General features: G+C 36.4%; 4 protein-coding genes and 1 long non-coding RNA gene across 7 annotated transcripts; 1 reads left to right on the top strand and 4 right to left on the bottom strand.

The window, feature by feature from the left end:
* LOC104777806 (probable indole-3-pyruvate monooxygenase YUCCA10) lies at nucleotides 6664-8988 on the bottom strand. Its single transcript, XM_010502129.2, has 4 exons — nucleotides 8270-8988; nucleotides 7820-8053; nucleotides 7101-7226; nucleotides 6664-6991 (listed from the first exon to the last, which is right to left on the bottom strand). Exons 1-4 carry the CDS (start codon nucleotides 8876-8878, stop codon nucleotides 6812-6814), a joined length of 1149 nt encoding a protein of 382 aa, XP_010500431.1. The 5' UTR covers nucleotides 8879-8988; the 3' UTR covers nucleotides 6664-6811.
* On the top strand, nucleotides 13538-16433 carry LOC104742426 (signal recognition particle 54 kDa protein 3). The gene is made up of 10 exons (XM_019243892.1): nucleotides 13538-13600; nucleotides 13705-13940; nucleotides 14018-14117; nucleotides 14213-14366; nucleotides 14867-15017; nucleotides 15098-15246; nucleotides 15356-15456; nucleotides 15566-15723; nucleotides 15810-15924; nucleotides 16009-16433. Exons 2-10 carry the CDS (start codon nucleotides 13710-13712, stop codon nucleotides 16335-16337), a joined length of 1488 nt encoding a protein of 495 aa, XP_019099437.1. The 5' UTR covers nucleotides 13538-13600; nucleotides 13705-13709; the 3' UTR covers nucleotides 16338-16433.
* On the bottom strand, nucleotides 16395-17293 carry LOC109132290. Its single transcript, XR_002037558.1, has 3 exons — nucleotides 17284-17293; nucleotides 16913-17186; nucleotides 16395-16821 (listed from the first exon to the last, which is right to left on the bottom strand). It is a non-coding gene; the product is annotated as an uncharacterized LOC109132290 (long non-coding RNA).
* LOC104777805 (protein trichome berefringence-like 7) lies at nucleotides 17380-19904 on the bottom strand. Its single transcript, XM_010502127.2, has 4 exons — nucleotides 18436-19904; nucleotides 18180-18338; nucleotides 17811-18084; nucleotides 17380-17715 (listed from the first exon to the last, which is right to left on the bottom strand). The coding sequence occupies exons 1-4, from the start codon at nucleotides 19329-19331 to the stop codon at nucleotides 17707-17709; spliced, it is 1338 nt and encodes a 445-aa protein (XP_010500429.1). The 5' UTR covers nucleotides 19332-19904; the 3' UTR covers nucleotides 17380-17706.
* Nucleotides 20302-24070, bottom strand: LOC104777803 (zinc finger CCCH domain-containing protein 38-like). Of its 3 annotated transcripts, XM_010502125.2 has the most exons (5): nucleotides 23742-24070; nucleotides 22756-23172; nucleotides 21539-22655; nucleotides 20852-21415; nucleotides 20302-20748 (listed from the first exon to the last, which is right to left on the bottom strand). In XM_010502125.2, exons 2-5 carry the CDS (start codon nucleotides 23124-23126, stop codon nucleotides 20719-20721), a joined length of 2082 nt encoding a protein of 693 aa, XP_010500427.1. In that variant the 5' UTR covers nucleotides 23127-23172; nucleotides 23742-24070; the 3' UTR covers nucleotides 20302-20718. The 3 variants fall into 3 exon arrangements, with proteins under 3 accessions (XP_010500427.1, XP_010500425.1, XP_010500426.1); XM_010502123.2 differs by having other exon boundaries at nucleotides 20852-22655; XM_010502124.2 differs by having other exon boundaries at nucleotides 20852-22655; nucleotides 23754-24070.

Raw genomic sequence — 24106 nt, 5'->3', positions numbered from 1 at the left:
GGAATGTATGGTTGGAAAGAGGTCCTCGATTCTCGTGCATGGGTGCTTGTCTTCTATCTATCTTTTGGATTTTACACGCGGGTCTCATGAGTTGCTCATGCTCGTCTTTAGTTTCTAACAATAGAAGAGGAATAAAATAAAATGGTGTTTACAGAGTACGAAGAAAAGCACACAAATCATTGGTGGTGTTGCATAGCCAAATACACAAAACATGTTAAATTAGGGTTTAATATGGGCTTCCAAATCAAAACCAATTGGCAATGAGTGGAGAGACCCTAACCCTTTTTATATTACTCAAGTCCCTTCATATCTATCAGATGTGAGATCTTTTCTCCATACGCCCCCTCGAGATGATGACTCTTCTAGCCATTAATCTCGACAGAATCCATCACGTCCCCTCGAGAGAATACTCTTTTTTTTAGCTATATCGATGGAATTGGGCCTTCCTTTGGGCCATCAATTAATGGGGTGATCAGGCTTCTATCCGGGCCGGACTAATTAACGGACCAGCGTGTGTAGGCTCTGATACCATGTTAAATTAGGGTTTGATATGAGCTTACAACTCAAAACCAATTGGCAATGAGTGGAGGGACCCTAACTCTTTATATATTACTCAAGTCCTTTCATATCTATCAGATGTGAGATCTTTTCTCCACACGCTCCCTCAAGATGATGGCTCTTCTAGCCATTAATCTCAACAGAATCCATCAAAACACGATGATTGCATTCACTCTGTTAGCATATCAAGGGAAACCAAATCAGTTTATGAAATGGAATCCTCAAAGCTCATCTGCAGTTTCAGAGGATCAATTGGTATTTGAGTATGAGGATTTGAAGAAGAAGTGTGGAAGATATGAAGTTGGTTGGAGAATCGAAATCTAGGTTCAATCTAAAGTTGGAAAGAGAATCCCAGTTTTGGGATAGTGAAGAACAGCGGAAAATTATTTTATTTCTTTGTTCATTTTGGGACGAGAGTGATGATGAGAATATATATTTCCGTCTTTGTCAACTCTTTAAAAAAAAAATTCAAAATAACACCTTTACAGGTGAGAATTGTTCATTCATATTTCTCAAATAAAAATATATCCAAAATCTTTCAAAATTAGTTTTTGAAAATACTTGTTAAGTTTGAATAACAGTAGATTTGATATAATTTTTATAAATTTTTGATTAAATAACAAAGGATTGTGAATTATTTTGCATGATTTTAAAATCCAAAATCTTTTAAAATCCTAGTTTCAATACCCCTTAGCGTCTAGGGCTGTATAGAAAAATATGCAGGTTGCAGGTTGTGTAAAGAACAAAAGATCAAATAAGAATAACTCTCTTATTATTAGCTCTAGATAAATCTCTCAAAACTAAAGCTCTCTCACAATTGTCCTCTCTCAAACTCTTAATCTTTATATGTTAATGTCATAGCTCGACATACATATATATAACAAAATCAATCCTAGTCCTACTAGGAAAACACCAAATAAAGTTTGATCCTTATCCATTCACTAATCATAACTCGATTAGGAATGCTCTGCCTTTTTCTTCTTTAAGTTCTTCTCAAGCTTAAACCAACATTCTCCCCTTTAAGCTTGACTTCACTCTTCACAACACTAACTCCAATAAGATCTCTCATTTCTTTGAACTTAATTCTTCCAAGCGTTTTAGTCAATATGTCAGCTTTCTGCTCGCTTCCTGGAACATGCTCTACCTCGATCAATCCACTCTCGACACACTCTCTTATAAAATGGAACCGCCTATGTATGTGTTTACTGCAGCCATGAAACACAGGATTCTTTGTTAATGCAATTGCAGACTGATTGTCGAGACGTATTGTAACCTTCTCACATGGAGCTCCGGTAACTTCACTAAGCAGTTCTTGTAACCAAATGGCCTGCTTTGCCGCCTCTGTTCCGGCCATAAATTCAGCCTCACAAGAAGATAAGGCTATGACTTCTTGCTTCTGTGAACACCAAGTTATCGGAATTTCTCCTAAGTAAAATATATGTCCATAAGTGCTCTTGCCATCATCTGGATCGACATTGTGACTACTGTCACTATATCCTATCAGCTTCGGTATCCTCATTCTCCCAAATGTTAAACCGAGTTCTGTAGTTCCCTTTAAGTACCTCAAACATTGTTTCATAGCTGCTCCATGAGATTCTCTAGGTCTCTGCATATATCTACTTAGAACTCCAACACAAAAAGATAAATCAGGTCGTGTATGGAGCAAGTAGCGAAGACATCCCACGTTTTTCCTGTATATTGTTGCATCAATCTCTTTCTCATTCTCAGCTTTAGACAACTTTAGACCAACCTCCATCGGTGTATGTACCAGATTGCAGTCTCGCATCCCTGCTTCTTCAAGAATCTTTTGAGCATAATGAGCTTGATTCAAGGTTATTCCTCCTTGATGATGTAGCACCTCGATTCCCAAGTAATATGTTAGCATGCCTAAATCACTCATTTCAAACTTTGATGACATCTCTCTCTTGAATTCGTTAATAATCTTCAAATTTGTCCCTGTCACAAATAAATCATCAACATACACACCAATGACTAGCAAGTGCTCACCAACTTCTTTGCGATATACAGATGGTTCCTTCGAGCACTTAACAAATCTCAAGCCCAGCAAAATTGTGTTCAACTTGTTGTTCCATGCTCTAGGTGCTTGACGCAAACCATAAAGCGCTTTGTTTAACTTGTATACCTTCTCTTCACTTCCAGCCTTTAGAAAACCTTCTGGTTGTGAAACATAAACTGTTTCTTTGAGCTCACCATGCAAAAGGCTGTTTTAACATCAAGATGATGTATCTCCCATCCATATGCTGCTGCAAGATCAATAAGCAATCTAATTGTTTCAATTCTTGCCACTGGAGCAAAAACCTCCTCAAAGTCAACTCCATATTGTTGCACATATCCCTTTGCAACAAGTCTAGCTTTGTGCTTGTTGATACTTCCATCTGAGTTTTTCTTGAGTTTAAACACCCATTTAAGCCCGATTGGTTTTGCTCCTATAGGCAAATCAACAAGATCCCATGTTTTCAATCTCTCAATCGAACCAACTTCTTCTTTGCAAGCGTGTATCCATTCTTTTGAGTCCTTTGCTTCTTGAAAGTTTCTTGGTTCATTGTTCAATACTAAAAGTAGCATCTCTCCTTCTTCTTCAGCTAGCAGAACGTAATCCTCAAGATATTTCGGAACATGTCTTTCTCTCTGGGATCTTCTTAACATAACGGGAGATAATCTTTCAGGTATCCAATTATTCTCGTTTTGTTCGTCCATCTCTTCACTGTCAACTCTGACTTCACTAATCTCTGATACTCCTCTGTTTTCACCAACTTGTTCTATCTCTGATTCCTGAACATCCTCTTGAAGTCCGTTATTTCCAAACCCATCAATCATAATCTTAAAGCTTTCATTATTATTTCTTATAGTATCGACACCATTCCAGTCCCATCCTTTTGTTTCATCAAAAATAACATCCCTACTAACACTGATCTTCTTTGTGAGAGGGTCAAACAATCGATAGGCCTTCGATCCAGGTTCTGTTCCTAGGTGAACAAGGATGCGACTTCTGTCATCAAGCTTCCTAAGATGTGGTGAATCAACCTTTGCATAACCGATGCATCCGAAGACACGAATGTGATCAACATTTGGCTTCTTCCCTCTAAACAGTTCATACGGTGTTTGATCCTTAAGAGACCGTGTTGCTACTCTGTTTAAGACATAGGTTGAATGTCTTACAGCCTCTCCCCACATGTAGTTAGGCATGTACATGTGTTTCAAAATACTTCTTGCCATCTCCATTAGTGTTCTGTTTCTCCTTTCAACTACACCGTTTTGCTGTGGTGTATAAGGTGCTGTGAGATGTCTTTGAATGCCATTCTCCTCACAAAAACTTCTAAACTCATTTGATAAAAACTCTCCCCCTCTATCTGTTCTCAAAGTTTGTATTTTGCTCTCTGTCTCCTTTTCTATCATTGCTTTGAAGCTTTTAAATTTCCCAAAAGCTTCTCCTTTCTCGTGTAACAGGATCGTCCACATGTATCGGGAGAAGTCGTCTATAAGGACAAAAACATATCGTTTTCCAACACTCGTACTTGGTGTAATAGGACCACAAAGGTCACCGTGTATAAGCTCAAGCTTCTTCGTTGCCCGATATGATGTTGCCTGTGGAAAAACTCGTCGCGTTTGTTTACCAAGCAAACAGGAACTACAGAGTTCCTTTTCAAGTGTAAACCTTAGGGCTCCATGAACAATCTTCTTCTCAATCATAGTATTCAATGTTTCAAAGTTCACATGACCCATCCGTGCATGCCACTTTCCTGCATCACTTATTTCTGTTAAGTAGAGTCATGTATTATCTTTCAATCCCATTCGAACCTTGTAGAGTCTGTTTGGTGATCTCTCTGCTTTCACAAGAAGTTTTCCTTCACGATCTCTCATAGTTAAGTGTCCGTTCCTTAATCGAATGTCACATCCAGCTTCTGTTGCCTGACCAAGACTGACTATATTACTTTTCAATCCCGGAATATAGTAGACATCAATCATCTTTCTTAGCTTTCCATTCAGATCAACAAAGGCTATCGTGCCTTTTCCTTTAATATCAATACGAGAGTCATCTCCAAATCTAACTTTTCCTGTGACTGTCAGATCGAGTGTGTCAAAGTATCTTCTATCTCCAGTCATGTGGTTGCTAGCCCCATTGTCAAGATAACAAACATTGTCTCTTCCAGTGTTTGTTTCGAATTTGCTAGGTACACATCGCTTTTCATTTAGAAATACAACCTCATGTAGCATAAGTTCATCTGCAGTTTCCGTATCCTTCTCCACTTCTTGAGTTTCCTGCAATTTCAACAAACGATCTGGACAACTGCTTGCATAATGCCCCATCTTGTCACATCTAAAACATGTAACCTGCGAGGGATCTCTTCCTCCATTACGTCCACGTCCTCTTCCTCGATAGGAGAACCTTCCTCCTCTGCCTCTTCCTCTGTAGCTTCCGTTGTACTCATGTTGATGTTGAGAATAGCTTGCTTGCGTATCAACATTAGAGACAATATTAGCATACATTAACTTGTTCTGTTCTTCTTGTGGTTCTTCATTTTCGAATATTCTTTCTTCGTAGGCTTTAAGTCGTCCCACAATTTCTACAAAGCTTGTTGTGTTCAAGTCAAGTACTTGCTCCAAAGATGCGACAATATGAATGTATTTTTTTCGAGAAAGAGTTTTAAGAAACTTCTTGACTAGCTTGGATTCTTCGATTATTGTCCCTAGTGCATCTGATTTTGAGGAGAGTTCGGATATTCTCCCAGAAAACTCATCAATACTCTCTGTATCTTTCATCTTCAGTCGATCAAAATCAGTCATCAACGTTTGTAGTCTAGCCTCACGAACTCTCTCAGCTCCTACATGTCTGTTTTTGATTGCTAACCATATCTTCTTAGTTGTATCGAGCTCTCCTACCTGCAGGATGAGTGCCTCTGGGATAGATTGAAACAATAATCCAATAGCCATGTCATTCTTTTCTTCATCTATAGTTTCTGCATCAATTGTCTCCCAAACTTTGTTGACTCTGAGCACAAATTTCATCTTCATTGCCCAAACTGTGTAGTTTGTGGTAGTTAGCATCGGACATGTGATGGAGGAAGATCCTCCTCCCTCTGTTGGTTTTGCGATCATAGTAGCACTTTCTCCTTCGGTCATTGTTTTGCTCTGATACCAAATATAGAAAAATATGCAGGTTGCAGGTTGTGTAAAGAACAAAATATCAAATAAGAATAACTCTCTTATTATTAGCTCTAGAAAAAATCTCTCAAAACTAAAGCTCTCTCACAATTGTCCTCTCTCAAACTCTTAATCTCTATATGTTAATGTCATAGCTCGACATACATATATATAACAAAATCAATCCTAGTCCTACTAGGAAAACACCAAATAGAGTTTGATCCTTATCCATTCACTAATCATAACTCGATTAGGAATGCTCTGCCTTTTTCGGCTGGACTGGAAACCCAAGAGATGCCGGATGAGGATAAGAAAGCCGAGAGATCGGCACGATCTAGCTCCTTGCGTTTCACGGCGCCGCCAAAGTTGCAAACGTTTGAACTTCTTCTTCTGTTTTGTTTTTTGTTCTTTTTTTTTCTTTTTTTTTTTCTTTTTTTTCCTCTCAAGAGAAATATATTATCAAACAGGCCACGAATAACAAACAATATATATAGAGATTTACAGAAGTTTTAAAGGTCCAACAGGCCCCAAAGGCAAACCGCCGACCGGAGAAAAAAACTTTATTTTGACTCCATCGATATCCACGTTAGAGGATGCGAGAAGGGTTTCGTAATAGAAGATCATGTCATTGTAGTCAATGAAAACCTTAAGGATGCAACAAAAAAAATGCATATAAAAAGTGAAAAAGGATAAGACAAATCGAAAAAAAAAACTGGGAGACAGAGGAAGCGTGATGGAAGTATCTTTCCATGACTTCTTCCCTCCAATTGGTAAAACAGGGAGCTTCAATACCATTGGACCTCCTGTAATAACAATCAATTCGGCTGATCTTTAGGCCAAACATAGTATTCCTCAATTTATTTCTAATGCATTACATTGTAATTATATACAATCAGTTCAATAGCAATGAAATAAAAATGTTACCAAGAAAAGAAAGAAAAAACAACCGCATATTTAACATCTTGTGAATTTATACATGCATTATAGACTTAGACCAAAGCAACAACAATACATTACTATGCTTCTTCTGTTTTTATTTTTTCTTTTTCTTATCAAGTCTTACTATTTTGCCTTGTTATCCAATACAGCTTCAGTTTTTGATAGTAGCCAAGACCGAGCTGATGTCGTCGGCGACGGACACAGCATCCTCGGCGGCTCCAGCAATTCCTCTTCTTGAAAATCCAGTACAGTAAAGATTCTTCTCTCCTTTCCAATGCTTCGGCATGGGTGCTTTGGGGAATCCATCCTTCTTCATCACGTACTCATAGTCCTGTGTATTATTTCACAAGAACGTACACATCATTGTCATATTTCTTCAACCGGTTTTATTTTGTTTTAATTGGATGATTTTGGGTTACTTATGTTAGAAATTATAGTACCTGTAACCAATTGCAGACCGAGCTTTTGTAACCAGTCGCAAACACAATTGCATCAAAATCTTGTTCATGTCCATTTTCGAACGTTAAGGTCTTGCCTTTGATGCTTCCAATCCCACCATTGATAACCTAATGCAGTTGCATTAGTTAGTTAATAATGTTTCCATTTAATCAATCAAATCTACCACATATATATCATTAAAAATTTAGTAATCAAGAAGCTTTTAACTATGGAAGATGGAGTACAATAATAAATTCTATGAGATTTTATCATCATTAATTTGTGACTTTGTGTGAAATCAGTATGATAGAAAAGTAATTTGGCCTGAAATAAATGCTTTCAGTTGTCTGATATGAAAATAAATTAGAATTGTACAAAATAAAATTGCCATGGTTTGAAAAGTGAGGTTTCTGAACACCTAAAATTGAGGGTTTTTGTTTTTGTTTTTGTGTCTTTTGGAAAAATTAATTTTACACAAATTAATTACCCTTTTCTTTCCTCCTAAAAAGTGTTTTCATATACAACCAAATTTTAAAAGACTGACATTGTTTGACCAAAAATGAAAAATAGAACTGACATTTTCTGTGGACAAAAAAAAAACTGATACTTTTTTTTTGGGACAAACAAAATAACTGATACTTTATATGCATTAAAATATAATATAAGTAAGAAATCAATTAAGGTGAAGATAAAATTTAATGGACAAAAAGGGTATAGGTACCTTAATCTCGCCATCGCGGATCTTTTGAACAGTTCCAACATCAATAACAGGAGCTTTTCCGGTAAAGAGTTTAGTTGCGAAAGGACCTTGTTTTGGTCGGAAGAGTCCGTACTTGGAGAGATCTCCGTACGCAAGATTCGATATAGTCGTCACCATTGTGTCGACAATTGTCACCGGAACATACTTCAGAAATGACATCCCCAAGTGTATCACTTCTTTAGTCACCACGTGTCTCTGCAAAGATTTTAAGAGTGAAACCCTAATGTTATACATACATATATTTAATGTTCAAATGCACAAATCATATTGTAACTTGATACAAATCATAATGATATTTTTACAACAAGTTTTTGTCCATGAATTGACCACAACCACACATGCATGACAATCTTTAACTTTCATGCATTACAAATAGATTATGACAAGACAAAACCAAGATTAATTACTTACCGGGGTTCTAATGAGAACGGTCGTATTTGCTCCGAAGTTGCAAAGATCAAAACTAATCTCCATACCGGAGTTTCCACCACCGACCACAAGAACATTTTTGCCATTAAAGTCACGACCGGACTTGTACCCACTCGAATGCAGAATCTCGCCGGGGAAAGTGTCAATCCCATTCACCATGGGAATATTCCCATCTCCGTTCTCCCCGGTCGCAACCACCAGAAACTCCGACCAATACACCTCGGTTTCTCCGGTCACCGTGTTTTCCGCCTCTACCCTCCACTTGTTATTGGACTCATCGAACGTTGAGAGCTTCACGGTACGGTTGTACCTAGGCTTTATGTCGAAACGGGCAACATAAGCGTCAAGGTAGTTGACGAAAAGATCTTTGGGCATAAAGGTGGGAACATCGCGGCCGTGTGGCATGAAAGGCAGCTCGCAAAACTCTTTGGCTAAGTGAAGTTTGAGACGATCGTAGGCTCGTTTCTTCCAAAGCGATGCATAGATGTCTTCTTTCTCGAGAATCACGTTTGGGACTAGGTGTTGGTTTAGACAAACAGATGTTGCTAAACCGGCTGGTCCAGCTCCAACAATCACCACGACGGTTTCCATATTGTTTGAAAGATTCTCTTTGGTTTGTTTAATTTGTGATTACTGTGTGTTATTCATTCGATTGTGGTTTGAGATTATTTATACAAGAGTATCAGGAAATGGGGATATGTATCAGTGAAAAAAATGTTAGTTTTGGAAATGGATATATGTGTGTAGATATTTTCAAAAATCAAAACGATAAAATTAAGGCATCTTTATATACTTTCACCATCTGTAAGCCACTGGTGAATGGTATTTAAGAGGGCAAGATTTTGTTTGCTATTTTGGAGCTATTTTAGTTAAGTGGTGCACATCAACAAGTCTTGGGGTTAGCATACAGATCACCACAATTTTGAAACACATTAGGTTAAAAAAACGTAACTATATATGACGTTACATGAAATATGATCCACGTGGTTACTTCGAATGGTGAATTGACAGAGAGGATGGTCATATATTTCTGTTTTATATAAATTGCTGATTCATTTGACTAATGTATTAGTAGTATTTTCCTATTTGCTATATTATAAAAATACTAAAAATGCTTAAGATGATAAAATTTGTTAGTATAATTTATCAGATTGAGTGGCATGTGTCGAAAAGTGTCAACATGTTATTATTATTTCTTTCTATAGAATTAAAACTACTAAGTACGTAATATACAAATATATTGAAAATAGCTAGCTAAATGATAAATTAACCATCTTTATATACTTACTTTTATAGACAAACGCATAAGTACTTTGTCTTTTTAACTATACATTTTAAAAAATGTAGAGTCAATTTTTATAAAATAAGTGCAATCATCTTTTTAAAAAAATATTGTGATGATATATTCTCCATTATTAATATATACATTGTGACATTTTTCCTCCATTTTCTTTTTGTGAAGAAACTGATATATGTTCTTTGTATCTAATTTTTTTTATGACAGTTATATTCATTCAAATACACTAATCAATATTTCTAAATTGGAGTGACACATGTTATCTAATTCCTTATATATATCATTCTGTACTCATCCATTTTTTGGAACTTTGTAAAGTATATATTTTTTTCTCAATGAATTGAAATATTGAATAATCAAACTCTAAATTCATAAAAAGCTTTCAAAATTAAAGTGACACATATTTTTAACCACAAACAAAGTGACACATGTTGATTTACTAGATACATTGTAATTGTATTCATCTACTAGTGATCTATTTATTTATCCAAGTATCCAATAAGGTTTATTTGTTATTTCAAAACAAATTAACGTTGAACACTATTTAATGTTGAATATTAAAGCATTTACTTTTTGTTTTTATGAGTTAAAACAATTTTTTTTTTGTAATTTACACATTTTCTATTATAATGCTTTTCAATATTTAATTTTTTTTTATGTTTCTTTTAGGTTACATACGATCGTGAATTCGATGATCTTAATTGTCGTATGAATCTTTTGTCGCCTCTACCAAAAAGATAAATAATACTCTCTTAATTTTACAATGAGTGTCATTCTGACATATTTCAAGGCCAGGGCTCTATAGGGACAAGCTAGGGGGGGAGGGGGCTAGTGGGATCCACATGACAGATTGTTACAAGTATTATCAAAATAATTATTCATATAGAATCAAAAAGAAAATAAAGATGTCAAATAACTACAATGCAAAACTTCTTAATATTGAAGGGCAAGTGTTCCCTTTTAAATTTAAAATTCTTTTTCAAATATCCAAATGCAAAGTTACATATGATCATAGATTTTGTGATCTTATGTCTCATGATTTTTTTGTCACATTAACCAAATGATAGATAATATAATCAAAAATGCATTCATGTAATATCAACAATAAACAAAAGACAAAATTCATAATATGAAAGGACAAGTGTTTCCTTTTAGGTTTAATTTTCTTATGTCGAAACATCCAAATACAATATTTCGGAAAGTAATAAGATAGTAGATTCGATGATCTTAATGTCTTATGATATTTTTTGTCGTGTTGACCAAATAATAAATAAGATTGTTAAAACACCTTCATGTAATAACGTAATAAACTAAAGACAAGGCAAATAACGACAACAAAAAATTTTAATATTAAAAGTTAAGTGTTCTTTTTAGGTTTAAATATTTTTTGTCGAAATGTCCAAATGCAATTTTTACGGAAAGTTAAATGTAATTGTAGATTTGGTGATCTTCTTGCATGATTTTTTTTTCGCGTTGACAAAATGTTAGATAATATTTTCAAAAAGAAATCCATGTACTAGCAACAATAAACTAAAAAGATGCCAAATAGCGAATATATATATATATATATATATATATATATATATATTTAATATTAAAAAGCAAGTGTCCCTCTTTAGATTTCAAATTTTTATTGAAATATCCAAATGCAATTTTTACAGAATATTACATATGAATATGATCATAGATTCAATGATCTTATATGTCGCATGATTTTTTTTAGCGTTAACCAAGTGGTAAATAATATTGTTAACAAACACATTAACTTAAAAATGACGAGAGAATAAAAGCACCTGAAATCTGCTCTGAAAAGCAAACCTAACTTAATACGTTTAAAATACATGAAATTGAGAATGGCTTCGAAAATCAAATAATTAATTAGCAAAATTACATGAAATCTGCTCTGAAAAGGAAACAATAAACCAAACCTACTAAAACTGAGAATTACCTACGTAAACCCATTTTTTTTTTGTGTGTGTAGGTGAAAGCTTTACATATGTTAAAATTGCTAATACTGCCGGAAGCTGGTGCAAAAATAAGCACCATGTCTTGGGACAAGAACGAGAGTGTAAACAAGTGAAAATTGAAATGATCTTTTATAATCAAACACCGTGTGCGGATCTTCAACTTCGAGAGACTATTCGAGAACTAAAAAAGAAGTATTGTGTCATTATATCCATCAGAAGTTTTCAGTATGTCGAATATCGTTTGATTGTATTATCAGCATTTGAGATTCTGAGGGACTCCTCTGCTATCAAGAAAGCTGTTGATGTTTTGCATCCCTTGTGCACAAGAGTGTATGGGGGTACATAATGTGAAACTATATTTGGAAAAATCCTTTGATAGTTCTTCTGGATGAAGAAGACTTTTAACGCCTCCTTGGCTTCTGTATCACTACAGCACCCACCGCTGGAGATCTTATGATTAAGGTAAAGTAAATATACGGTTTCCTTTAAATGAGTGTCATTCTCACACGTTTTATCCAAATTAAGAAATAAATGATTGATAATTGAATTTAATAAAAATGAGCTTTGAGTTAAGAGTTAAATAGGAAACTAGGTGTAAATTTTTTGTTGAAAATATACAGTGACATTCTTCGTACAACAAATAAAAATATGTAAGAATGTCATTCTTGATGAAATATCAAAAAACTTATTCATATATAATCAAAAAAGAAAATAAAGATGTCAAATAACTAGAATGCAAAATTTCTTAATATTGAAGGGCAAGTGTTCCCTTTTAGATTTAAAATTCTTTTTCAAATATCCAAATGCAAAGTTACATATGATCATAGATTTTTGATCTTATGTCCCATGATTTTTTTTGTCACATTAACCAAATGATAGATAATATTTTCAAAAATGCATTCATGTAATAACGACAATAAACAAAAGACAGGTCGACAATGTAAAAATTCATAATATGAAAGGACAAGTGATGCCTTTTAGGTTTGATTTTCTTATGTCGAAACATCCAAATACAATATTTCGGAAAGTAATAAGATAGTAGATTCGATGATCTTAATGTCTTATGATATTTTTTGTCGTGTTGACCAAATAATAAATAAGATTGTTAAAAACACCTTCATGTAATAACGCAATAAACTAAAGACAAGGCAAATAACGACAATAAAATTTTTTAATATTAAAAGTTAAGTGTTCTTTTTAGGTTTAAATATTTTTGTCGAAATATCCAAATGTAATTTTTACGGAAAGTTACATGTAATTGTAGATTTGGTGATCTTTTTCCATGATTTTTTTCGAGTTAACAAAATGTTAGATAATATTTTCAAAACGAAATTCATAGCAACAATAAACTAAAAACATGCCAAATAGCGAATATATATATATATATATATATGTTTAATATTAAAGGGCAAGTGTCCCTCTTTAGATTTCAAATTCTTATTGAAATATCCAAATGCAATTTTTACAGAATGTTACATATGAATATGATCGTAGATTCAATGATATCCTAATATTTGTTATTTTTATCATTAACAATAAATATGATAATAATAAATATCTAAATATTTATCGATATTTTAATTATTTAATCCGAAAAAATAACTTAAAAACCAAAACTAAATAATATATATTAAAATTTAAGGAATTAACTATTCAGTTATTTTTAATAAAATATAAACTTACAATTGTTTCAAATTCAACACATATTTATTCATTAACTAATACTATAAATATTTGCAAAATACAATAAAATATATAAACACTTTAATATTATATAAAAAACAACAAATATCAATTATTTATTCAAAATATTAGCCCGTGGTCCTAGGCCAACCTTAAAAAACTGGCACTCAAACAATCACTCGCCTTCGCAAATCGCAATGGTGATTGGGAATCTATACCCATTGGGCCTGTTGAGCTACTTAGGCCTATAAGTTTTGAGTCGCTTCTGTTCCTAACCGGCCCGGTTAAAGGATTTAGGAATTAGAAATTAAGATCCTTGAATCCAAAAATTTCAACTTCTTCCTCTATCTCAATCGCGACCAAAGGGTATCTCTGATCAAAACCCTAATTCCCAAATCTGATTCTTATCCTTCGATAAAGTTTTTTTTTTTTTTTAAATTGCTTCGATCTTTGTTGAATTCGCAAAGCAGCGAAGATGGTGTTGGCGGAGCTAGGCGGGCGGATCACCCGCGCGATACAGCAGATGAGCAATGTGACAATCATCGATGAGAAGGCTTTGAATGAATGTTTGAACGAGATCACTCGTGCTCTGCTTCAGTCCGATGTTTCGTTTCCCCTTGTGAAAGAGATGCAGACCAATATCAAGAAGATCGTTAATCTTGAAGATCTAGCAGCTGGCCACAACAAGCGCCGGATCATTGAGCAGGTTTCATTTTTTTCTTCTTTGGAATTTGATTCAATTGTGATTCAATTGGTCATGATTTTTGTAATGTTTTGTCTCAGGCTATCTTCAGTGAGCTATGTAAGATGTTGGATCCAGGGAAGCCTGCATTTGCTCCTAAAAAGGCCAAACCTAGTGTAGTTATGTTTGTCGGATTACAAGGTGAGGTCTTGTAAGATGTTTTTTCTCTGGTTTGGGTCCAAGTCAGGTGTGTTTGTTTCTAATGTAATCCAATTTTTTTGTGATTTGTGGTTTAGGTGCTGGAAAGACGACAACTTGTACCAAGTATGCTTATTATCATCAGAAGAAAGGTTACAAGCCAGCTCTAGTGTGTGCGGATACTTTCAGGGCTGGTGCTTTCGATCAGCTGAAACAGAATGCCACCAAGGCTAAGATCCCGTTTTATGGAAGGTACTCAATCAAGTCAACCCCTCTACGGTGTTCCCTAAGTATGAAGAGTTATATCTTACTATTAGTTTTTTACAAAGGATACTATTAGGCCCCGTAGAGGAGTGTCTTTGAAAATGTAGGTGCAAGGTTCAAAATTCATGAAATAGGTTTGGTTTAGGTCAGTAGCTGCAAAAAGTTGCTCCGAAAAGGACTTCTCTAGCTCTCTGCGTGCTACTTACCTTAATGAGTTTCTTTAAGCCTTTTTCTCTGTTCTATTCTTGCGCTCTACTTCGACATTATTACTCAGTGCCATCCTATCAAAGGATCATCTTTTTCAAACAGTTCAACAGTATGCTAAATGGATATTCTGAGGTCTTGTGTTATCTATTGTTTTTATTTGCACTCACTGCAACTATTCGACCTGTAGTTTTGGATTTACTTGATTGAAACGTACTTAGGGAATTGACTGAACTACTGTGGTAGCAGCAGCATTGCTAAGGCCGAGTTATGTTTCTTTGCAGCTACACGGAATCCGATCCAGTGAAAATTGCTGTTGAAGGAGTTGACAGGTTCAAGAAAGAAAGCTGTGATCTTATTATTGTTGACACCAGTGGTCGCCATAAACAAGAAGCTTCCCTCTTTGAAGAGATGCGTCAAGTTGCTGAAGCAACGGTATGCTCTGTTGTTTTGAAGTATTCTGTTTGTTCCTGGTTGATGCTGCAGGCACTGATCATGGTCTTTTCACTTTACAGAAACCAGATCTTGTTATTTTTGTTATGGATAGCAGTATTGGTCAAGCTGCATTTGACCAAGCTCAAGCATTTAAGCAAAGTGTTGCTGTTGGAGCTGTAATTATTACTAAGATGGACGGCCATGCCAAGGGTGGTGGAGCTCTTAGCGCGTAAGTATTATATAGCTACTGAGGTGTCTATGTACTCGAAATGTCAGTATGAAAATTTTGCGGGTTTCCAAGTTGGACATGTAAATGTGATCCATTTTCATCTTGTTAGTGTTGCAGCTACAAAAAGTCCTGTGATATTCATTGGAACAGGAGAGCACATGGATGAGTTTGAAGTGTTTGATGTCAAACCATTTGTCAGCCGTCTCTTAGGTAACTTTCATGGCATTGATTGAAGATTAGTAGTACTGGTAGGAGTAATCAAAGGCTCCCTCCAAATGGGTTGTTGACTCAGAATCTTGATATGTTATATGTACGACAGGAATGGGTGATTGGTCTGGATTCGTGGATAAGCTACAAGAGGTGGTACCTAAAGATCAACAGCCTGAACTTCTGGAAAAGCTCTCTCAGGGTAACTTTACACTGAGAATTATGTACGACCAGTTCCAGAACATACTGAACATGGGCCCACTCAAAGAGGTCAGAATCTCTTGTCAAATATAACTTAAGCTGAATTCGTACGAGGTGCTATATATTAAAACGATGTTTGTGATGTTGGTGTGTAGGTTTTCTCCATGCTTCCTGGAATGAGTGCTGAAATGATGCCGAAAGGACATGAGAAAGAAAGCCAGGCGAAGATAAAACGATACATGACAATGATGGATTCTATGACAAATGAAGGTAAGAACAAAATATATATCTTATTTGGATAAAGTTAGTTTCTCAGTAGGAAGTAATAAGAAAGTGATGGTTGGGTTTGTGTAGAATTGGACAGCTCAAACCCAAAAGTGTTTAACGAGTCACGGATGATGCGGATAGCAAGAGGGTCAGGGAGGCTAGTAAGAGAAGTGATGGAGATGTTGGAAGAGTACAAGAGACTAGCAAAGATATGGGGCAAGATGAAAGGGATCAAGATCCCAAAGAATGGAGACATGAGTGCACTCTCGAGAAACATGAACGCTCAACACATGAGCAAGGTCCTACCGCCTCAGATGCTCAAGCAGATTGGCGGCATGGGCGGTCTTCAGAGTCTCATGAAGCAGATGGGTTCCGGCAAGGACATGATGGGAATGTTTGGTGGTGGAGACAAGTAGTTTCTTTCTTACTTTCTTTCTTTCTTGCAAACCCAAAAACTCGACCTTGTTATGCTGTCATTATTAGAGTTTTCCCCCTTCTGTATTTGTAAAATATTTGCAATTTTTCTCCAATTTTACGAAAAGAGTTTTATACCAAAAGAGTGATTAGATCGGAAATAACCATGAAAGAGACATTACAATGCTAAGTAGTAATCAAATCATATTATACCAACACAGTTTGTGGAACAAAGCTGTTTCAGCTTTGAACAATATCCTCTTACTCTCTTTGAATCGATAATACAATAAAAGAAGAACGTAGAATAACCAATAAAAGAATGAATTAAGAATCTTTTGTAACTTTCACCAAAATTTGAGACCCCTTTATCTGTCTTTAGCTCCCAGAAGAAACATGAGCAATTGGCTCCGAGAGATACAGTCCTCGAGGGTCCTGTTAATCTTTTTCTATGTTGCAACAAACTTGCAATTATCCATTTTACTGAACCTGCAAATCAAGTAAGTATTTCCAGACATAAGAGGGACGATGCTGATACTATTTTCTTTGAAAAAATAGACAGAGAAAGAAAGTTTTTTACTTGTTGTCTAAAGAGGAAGAAGAGCAATATTTCATTCCAAATATCAGGTACTCCAGGTAGACACCAATGACTACAATCAGGTACCAATGGATTATCGCTCCATAAGCCGACATGACCATCCCTTCTAAATGCTGACATTGAAGTTACATCCAATACTGATACCGGAATTGTCATGTTCTTAACTACTTCTTTGATCATTTCAGTGAATATGCTTCTGTCTCTCCCCTTAGTGTCTGGTGCTGGATACTTAGTCACATTGCATGATCTATGATCACTAAACAACACAACAGCAAAAAAAGCTTAAATTAGCACCATCTAAGGAAAAGCCAAAAGAAGAACGGGTAAAGCTACTAAAAAAATTTGGTTTAAACCTCCAGTGCGNATTAGAGTTTTCCCCCTTCTGCATTTGTAAAATATTTGCAATTTTTCTCCAATTTTACGAAAAGAGTTTATACCAAAAGAGGTGATTAGATCGGAAATAACCATGAAAGAGACATTACAATGCTAAGTAGTAATCAAATCATATTATACCAACACAGTTTGTGGAACAAAGCGTTTCAGCTTTGAACAATATCCTCTTACTCTCTTTGAATCGATAATACAATAAAAGAAGAACGTACAATAACCAATAAAAGAATGAATTAAGAATCATTTTTAACTTTCACCAAAATTTGAGACCCCTTTCTCTGTCTTTAGCTCCCAAAAGAAACATGAGCAATTAGCTCCGAGAGATACAGTCTTCGAGGGTCTTGTTAATCTTTTTCTATGTTGCAACAAACTTGCAATTATCCATTTTACTGAACCTGCAAATCAAGTAAAATATTCCCAGACATAATAAGAGGGATGATGCTGATACTATTGTGTTTGAAAAAATAAACAGAGAAAGAAAGTTTTTTACTTGTTGTCTAAAGAGGAAGAACAGCAATATTTCATTCCAAATATCAGGTACTCCAGGTAGACACCAATGACTGCAATCAGGTACCAATGGATTATCGCTCCATAAGCCGACATGACCATCGCTTCTAAATGCTGACATTGAAGTTACATCCAATACTGATACGGGAATTGTCATGTTCTTAACTACTTCTTTGATCATTTCAGTGAATATGCTTCTGTCTCTCCCCTTAGTGTCTGGAGCTGGATACTTTGTCACATTGCATGATCTATGATCACTAAACAACACAACAGCAAAAAAGCTTAAATTAGCACCATCTAAGGAAAAGCAAAAGAAGAACGGGTCAAGCTATTAAAAAAAATTGGTATTAACCTCCAGTGCGATGGCTCAAATGTACGAAACAAAACACGAGTTTTGTTTCGATCAATTGTATTCTCCATCCATGATGCCCATGTCTCTAATGCTACTCTATACGCTGCAGGAATCGACATTCCGAGCCTCAATGAGTTTCCAACCTGGAAATAACAACCACTGACGTTCCAAAACACAATTTAGAAACAGGCCAAAATATAAGAATTTAGTTTGCAAACATTGTACAGTCTAAAATAAAGTTATAAAGTAAGCTTACATTTCGAAAAGCTTCCCAGGCACCCACCATTGACCAGTATTGAATATGAGAAAATCCGCTGAGCTCCATTCATGATTAATCACATCTAAAACGTCTAACTTTAACGTTGACTTAACACGTTTTGGTGCGTGCCAACGCAGCTTCCCAGGCTGAACCAAGAAAACCGACCGGTAGAACTCAACTGTGAAATTAAAGGTGTCAAATCTCACACCTAGAAACCGTATCCTTTTCGTAATAATGTTCCCATTGACTTCATAAACACTGCCTTTATCTTCCAAACCAGTCATTAACATACATATCAAAGACTCCCACTGCGTTCTACTCATCGAATCACCCACAAAAACTATCCTTTTACCTCTTAACCTCTCCAACACATCATGAACTTCAAATCTCGGAACAGTACAATGCTTAGGCTTCCACCTCCACTTCAAATACTCATCGTTTTCACGCCCATTCGCTAAGCAATTGAATCCTTTCTCTAGAAATGGACACTCTGAAGCATTATACAACGGATACTTTTCATCAACAACCCAATTCCCATCAAATATGTCACATTCCTTATTCTCTGTAACAGAGCTGTTAAGCAGCAATGCACCATTATAACCCAAGAACGTTTGACCGAGGCTAGGAACAACATACAAATAACCCCCAGCGATGATAACAAGAAACGAAACGATTGTTCCGACGATAATAAGCACCTGAAACAAGTAGGAGATCTCTTTTAACCGGTTAGTAGACGGGCGTGGACTACCTCCAAAGTTCTGTGTTCTCGGGCTTGCGAAGGCTGAGCCAATGGGACTAGTGAAGGCAGTTGAAGAAGAGTTCCTAGGGCTTTCTATAGCTAAGGAACTTAACGCCCTTCTATTGAATGATGTACTCTTGGTGAAACTACTCATTGTTTCCTTAATGATTCAAATCGCATTTTCGGCATTCAAAAACAACCTCAAGAAAGCAATCTAGCTAGTTACTATATAAAGATCTATCTCTAGCTTCTCTGTTTCCACTTTTATCCAATCCAAATTTCAAAACCATCATGCAGAACAAGAAGCATTCAACAAGACACTTGAAGATCAATGTCGATGAACACAGAGATGATCCAATCTCTTAGATGCAACCTAACAGTTGAAAAGACATCATTTTGCCGCAAACCCAGAGATAAACAGATCGAATCACTAAATGGGTATCGTTCAAATCCGCGAAACGAAAACAAAAAAACGAACCGAATCGGAAGAGAAGAAGAAGAAGAAGAAACAATGATTCAAAATCAATACCGCGAAAGAAGATTACAATTTGAGCACGATGAGAAGAGACTTGGAGGTTCTTCGAAACAAGACGCGGTTTGATTTGAGATCGGAGATCAGAGGGAAGAAGAAGAAGAGAAAGAGAGAGAGAGAGAGAGAGATCGGCGAGGAAAGAGGGACACTGTCCGGTTCCGATGTCTGCTCAGTAATGTAATTACCAAATTAATTGGATGCTTCAAGATTTGGAAATTGCGAAAAGGCCAATTTGGTAAATTTAGCAGATCCAATTTCTTTTTTTAAATGGAAATTTGTCTTTTAAGAATGTTCTGGTGATTGATCCTTGTCTTTGCTGTTGTATCCATTTAAAGAAACATTGTGATTTCGGTTTACTTATGATTACGAAACATCAACCTAATGATTAATTTATCGTTGAAAATAGGATAATGTACTTATGTTCTGTTACTATAAACAGAGATCAAAAAGAAAGAAACAGAAGCTAGATAGTTAGTATAGTTAATGCCATTACTGTACTGATGGGACTCAGATTCATTCACTTTTTTGTCAAGTACTAGTACTACTGATTAAAGATTTCAGATCTATAATAAGTATGGTAACCCAAGAAGGAAGTTGCATAAGGTTGGAGCAAATAGTTCAGATTTAAGAAGACCGAATCTGGTAAAGAACAAAAAGTGTTACAAGACAAAAAAAAAAAGGAAAAATCAACATGTCAAAGAAAGAGATTGATCATCATCTAACTTGATCTCTAACCTTTTCCATATTCTGAGAACCGATAAACGAAGCCTTTTTGGTCTGGACTGCTAACTTATTAAAATTCAACAAAAAAACAAATTTTCTTTTTTTGCCTCGACAAAAATCTCTATTGGAATATCTACATACAACTGAAGAGGACAGGAAGCAAAACATGCTTGCTTGATTCTTCACCTACCTCAAAAGAGAAGTAGAAGGTTTTTAACATGTCTCAGCAGCTCTAGCTTCTATGGTGGCTTTTGTATTTAGAGAAACAATGGAGCTTCCATTTAAATTAGCTCTTCTTAACTTTGCTAACGTATGCCTGAAAGTTGAAGTACAAGGCATTGGTTCAAGAAACCTCCAAAATGAACTGCAACTTTGGTCTTAAGATTCAAAAAATGTGTTGTATGAACAAACAAACATACCTGAACAAGCTTCGTAAGCTTTGGTTTTGACGCTGATAGATAATGGTCGATCTTCTCTTGCGTTTGAGGAATGTTTCCGCTTTGAATTGCTCCTGTGACTTTGTCAACCACCTTCTTGACTATGTTTTTATAAGCATCTTTGTTCATCCCACCTTCTTTCCAAGCAGGTTTTAGAAGCTCCTTAACAATCTCCACCAGAGCAAATTTAAACGCTCTCATTCCCTTGGGATCTTTTTCTTTCTTGTTATTCTCATCGCCCGCCCCATCATCTTCTTCTTCCTCTGCATCCTCGTCTTCTTCTTCTCCAGTCTTTTTCCCGTCTGGCTTTTTACCAGCTTCTTCATCTGTCTTTTTGTCCCGGTTTTCCTCAGATGAAGCCTTTGGATTTACAGCTAATGAGACCAAATTTTCGGGAATCCGCACTTGCTGTGCATCGCTGTTGTGTATCTGTAATGCAGGAACCGCTGGAACTCCTCCGATATGGATAGTATTATTACTGGGGAAGTCACTTTGAGTATGTGAAGATTGTTCCTTTACTCCATATACTTCAGGCACCTGCATAGCCTGTTTGGGATTCAATGTAGAGTGAAGGTTCGGAATTGGAATTGGCTTTGGCTGCCCATTACCAAAAAACTGTGCTAGAGATGCTGAGATGTTGCTAATATGATTGAGCTCTTCCCTACTCACATTGTTTAGAGCATTTCCGTTTTCAGGATTGCTCGAGTTTAAGCCACCGGGAAGATTTGTAGCAGCAGGTAGCAGCACTTGGCTTCCTCCAACAGCTAGTGGTGTGCTTTGGTAAGGCACTGCAATATGATTCTCAGTGTTCTGATTGAATGCTTGGACCGGAGGAGCTGAGGTAGCTAGGTTGTTAATGAAATTATTGTGATGCGAAGAAGCTACAGTCTTTTCGCCCACGGTTGTAAACATACCAACAGTCCTTCGATTTCCATCTTGTTGAGCTATTGATGCAACATCATGCTCATAAGCAGGTGCCGAGGCATCTTTAAGGACTTGTGACTGTGAGCTCTGAGATATGCTACCATGTTCTTCGGGTTTCATTACAGTTTTAACACCGTAATTCCAATCTGGAGACATCTCCATATCATCAATCCAGCTGCTATTATTCCCCTTGGCGTCAGACATACCTTTACTGACACGAGAAATTTCAACCTCATTGGACTTTCTTGCATCTGATCTTTCAACATCATTCCATCTATGACTGTTCCGCATCCTCTCTGTGGTGCCACTATTATTATTGTTGTCATGTCTACTATACATCTCGTCTTGCGGTTTTCTCTCCGGACTTCCCCTTGCAGAAGGAGCACCATGGTGAGAAAACCTACAATTGTTTCCATTGCGACAATACCCTGAACCTTGAGCAAAAAATCTGCATGGAATATTGGAGCTCCTGTGGAATTCTCCCTCGGGAGCATCTCTTCTATGCGTTTCTCTGTCTCTCCCTGCTTCATTTCTGTAGTTTCTCGAGATTGGATCTGAAGTTTCTCTTCTTGAATTAGTATTATCCTCCGGAAAATCAGAGCTATAGTCAGTCCTGCCACCGACCCTTATGGGCTGTTGTTCCCGGGAATCTTCAGTATAATATTTGGTATCCCTTGTCTTTCTATTACTACCATCCCAATCATAGTCACCAGCTCTATTGTGTCTACCATCAAATTCTCTCCCTGACCTTGGAGAAACCCGTGCTCTCGTCTTGTGCCTGTCATAGGATCCTCCTCCATCTCGCCTTACTCTCTGCGATGGGCTTCGGCTCCTGCTCCTGCTGTTACTTCTACTTCCACTCCTGAAGAAAGCACAGCATTCGAATAAAAATCAATCAAACACAAGTACAATGTTGTTAAATGAGAAACAAAAGCATTAAGACATTTGTAACAGAAACTGACCTACGGGTTCTAGCCCGGTCCTTGGAAGCTGATTGGCGGAAATACTGTTGTCTGCTTTCATCTTGTTCAGAAGAGTTTCTAGGATCATCATAGTAACCCATCATGGCATCACCATCGTCATGAGAAACTCTGCTTCTGGATGGCCAAGCTTCTCCTGAGTGTTGTCTAGGTTTCAGATGCTCATCACCATCATCATCCGGACCAGCCCTCCTACTCCCATTTCTACCATTGCTCTCTGGATAGAACCGTGCATGCTCGGGATCATTGTCACGGAAACCTAATTTCCCAGGGTAATCATTCCCACTAGGATGCTGAGTATCTTCTTCCTTGGTATCCCACTTGGAAACACGTTTTCTCCCCGAACCACTCATTTTTCACCCTTAAATTAGGCCGCAACTAATTGTCTATTGGGAAAATCTGCAAGAGAGATATCAAAGCCAACAAAAGCTTAAAATGACCAGAATACCAACGAAGGAGTGCCACGTAGAGCGTGAAACAAAGAAACAATATAAGGAAAAGTTATCAGAAACATGTTTTTTTGCTAAAATGGTAAAGATCCAAGAGTTTATTGAGGTGCTCAACACTCAAAAGCAGAAACATATCTCAAAAGAACAGAAATGTATAAGATTTTACACCAAATTAGACTTACTTAATTGCCAAACCGGACAGAGTTTAAGATCAAAGGCCTAATTAAATTCAGAATCCTAGAAAAAAATCTAATCTTTGAAATGAGAGAACAAGAGTGATTTAGAAGATCCTGTTCAGAAACAGAATGAATCAATGATGGAAACTTAAAGAATGAATCAGACCCATTACTAATTGAACAATAATTAAACCAATCCCCCCCAAAAAAAAAAAACACTAAATTCAAATCTCTTAATTGAAGCTTCTTCAAATTCCACGAAACCCTAAAATCAAAAAAACGCAAAACAGTATTGAGACAGAGAGAAGAAGAAGAAGAAGAAGGAAGGAAAAAGGGGACTCACGACGCCATTTACCCAGAGAGAGAGAGAAATCGGAGAGAGATAAACCCTAGCAAAGGGGGTGTCGCGGTGGTTCTTCTTCAAATTAAACAATCTGTTCTGTCTGACGCGTAATAATAAAAAAAACTAACGAGGAGGCTTCATCGCTTTTTAGGGTTTCCAGAGGAGGAGAAGGAGAAGACAGTAGTACTACTACTAACTAGTAAGACGACTTTTGTAAAATCGTACTTTTGTTTTGCTTCCTTCTTCCTTCCTTCCTTCTTCTTTGCCAGCAGTTGGGAGCCCAAAATGGCTCTTCTTTTAGGTCCAAGTTTCTCTCTCTCTCTCTCTCACTCTCACTCCGTAGTTTTTTTTTTTTTTTTTTTTTT

Source organism: Camelina sativa, chromosome 3 (assembly GCF_000633955.1).
Source record: "Camelina sativa cultivar DH55 chromosome 3, Cs, whole genome shotgun sequence".
Taxonomy (NCBI): domain Eukaryota; kingdom Viridiplantae; phylum Streptophyta; class Magnoliopsida; order Brassicales; family Brassicaceae; genus Camelina; species Camelina sativa.
This window is presented reverse-complemented; position numbering and strand designations above follow the sequence as displayed.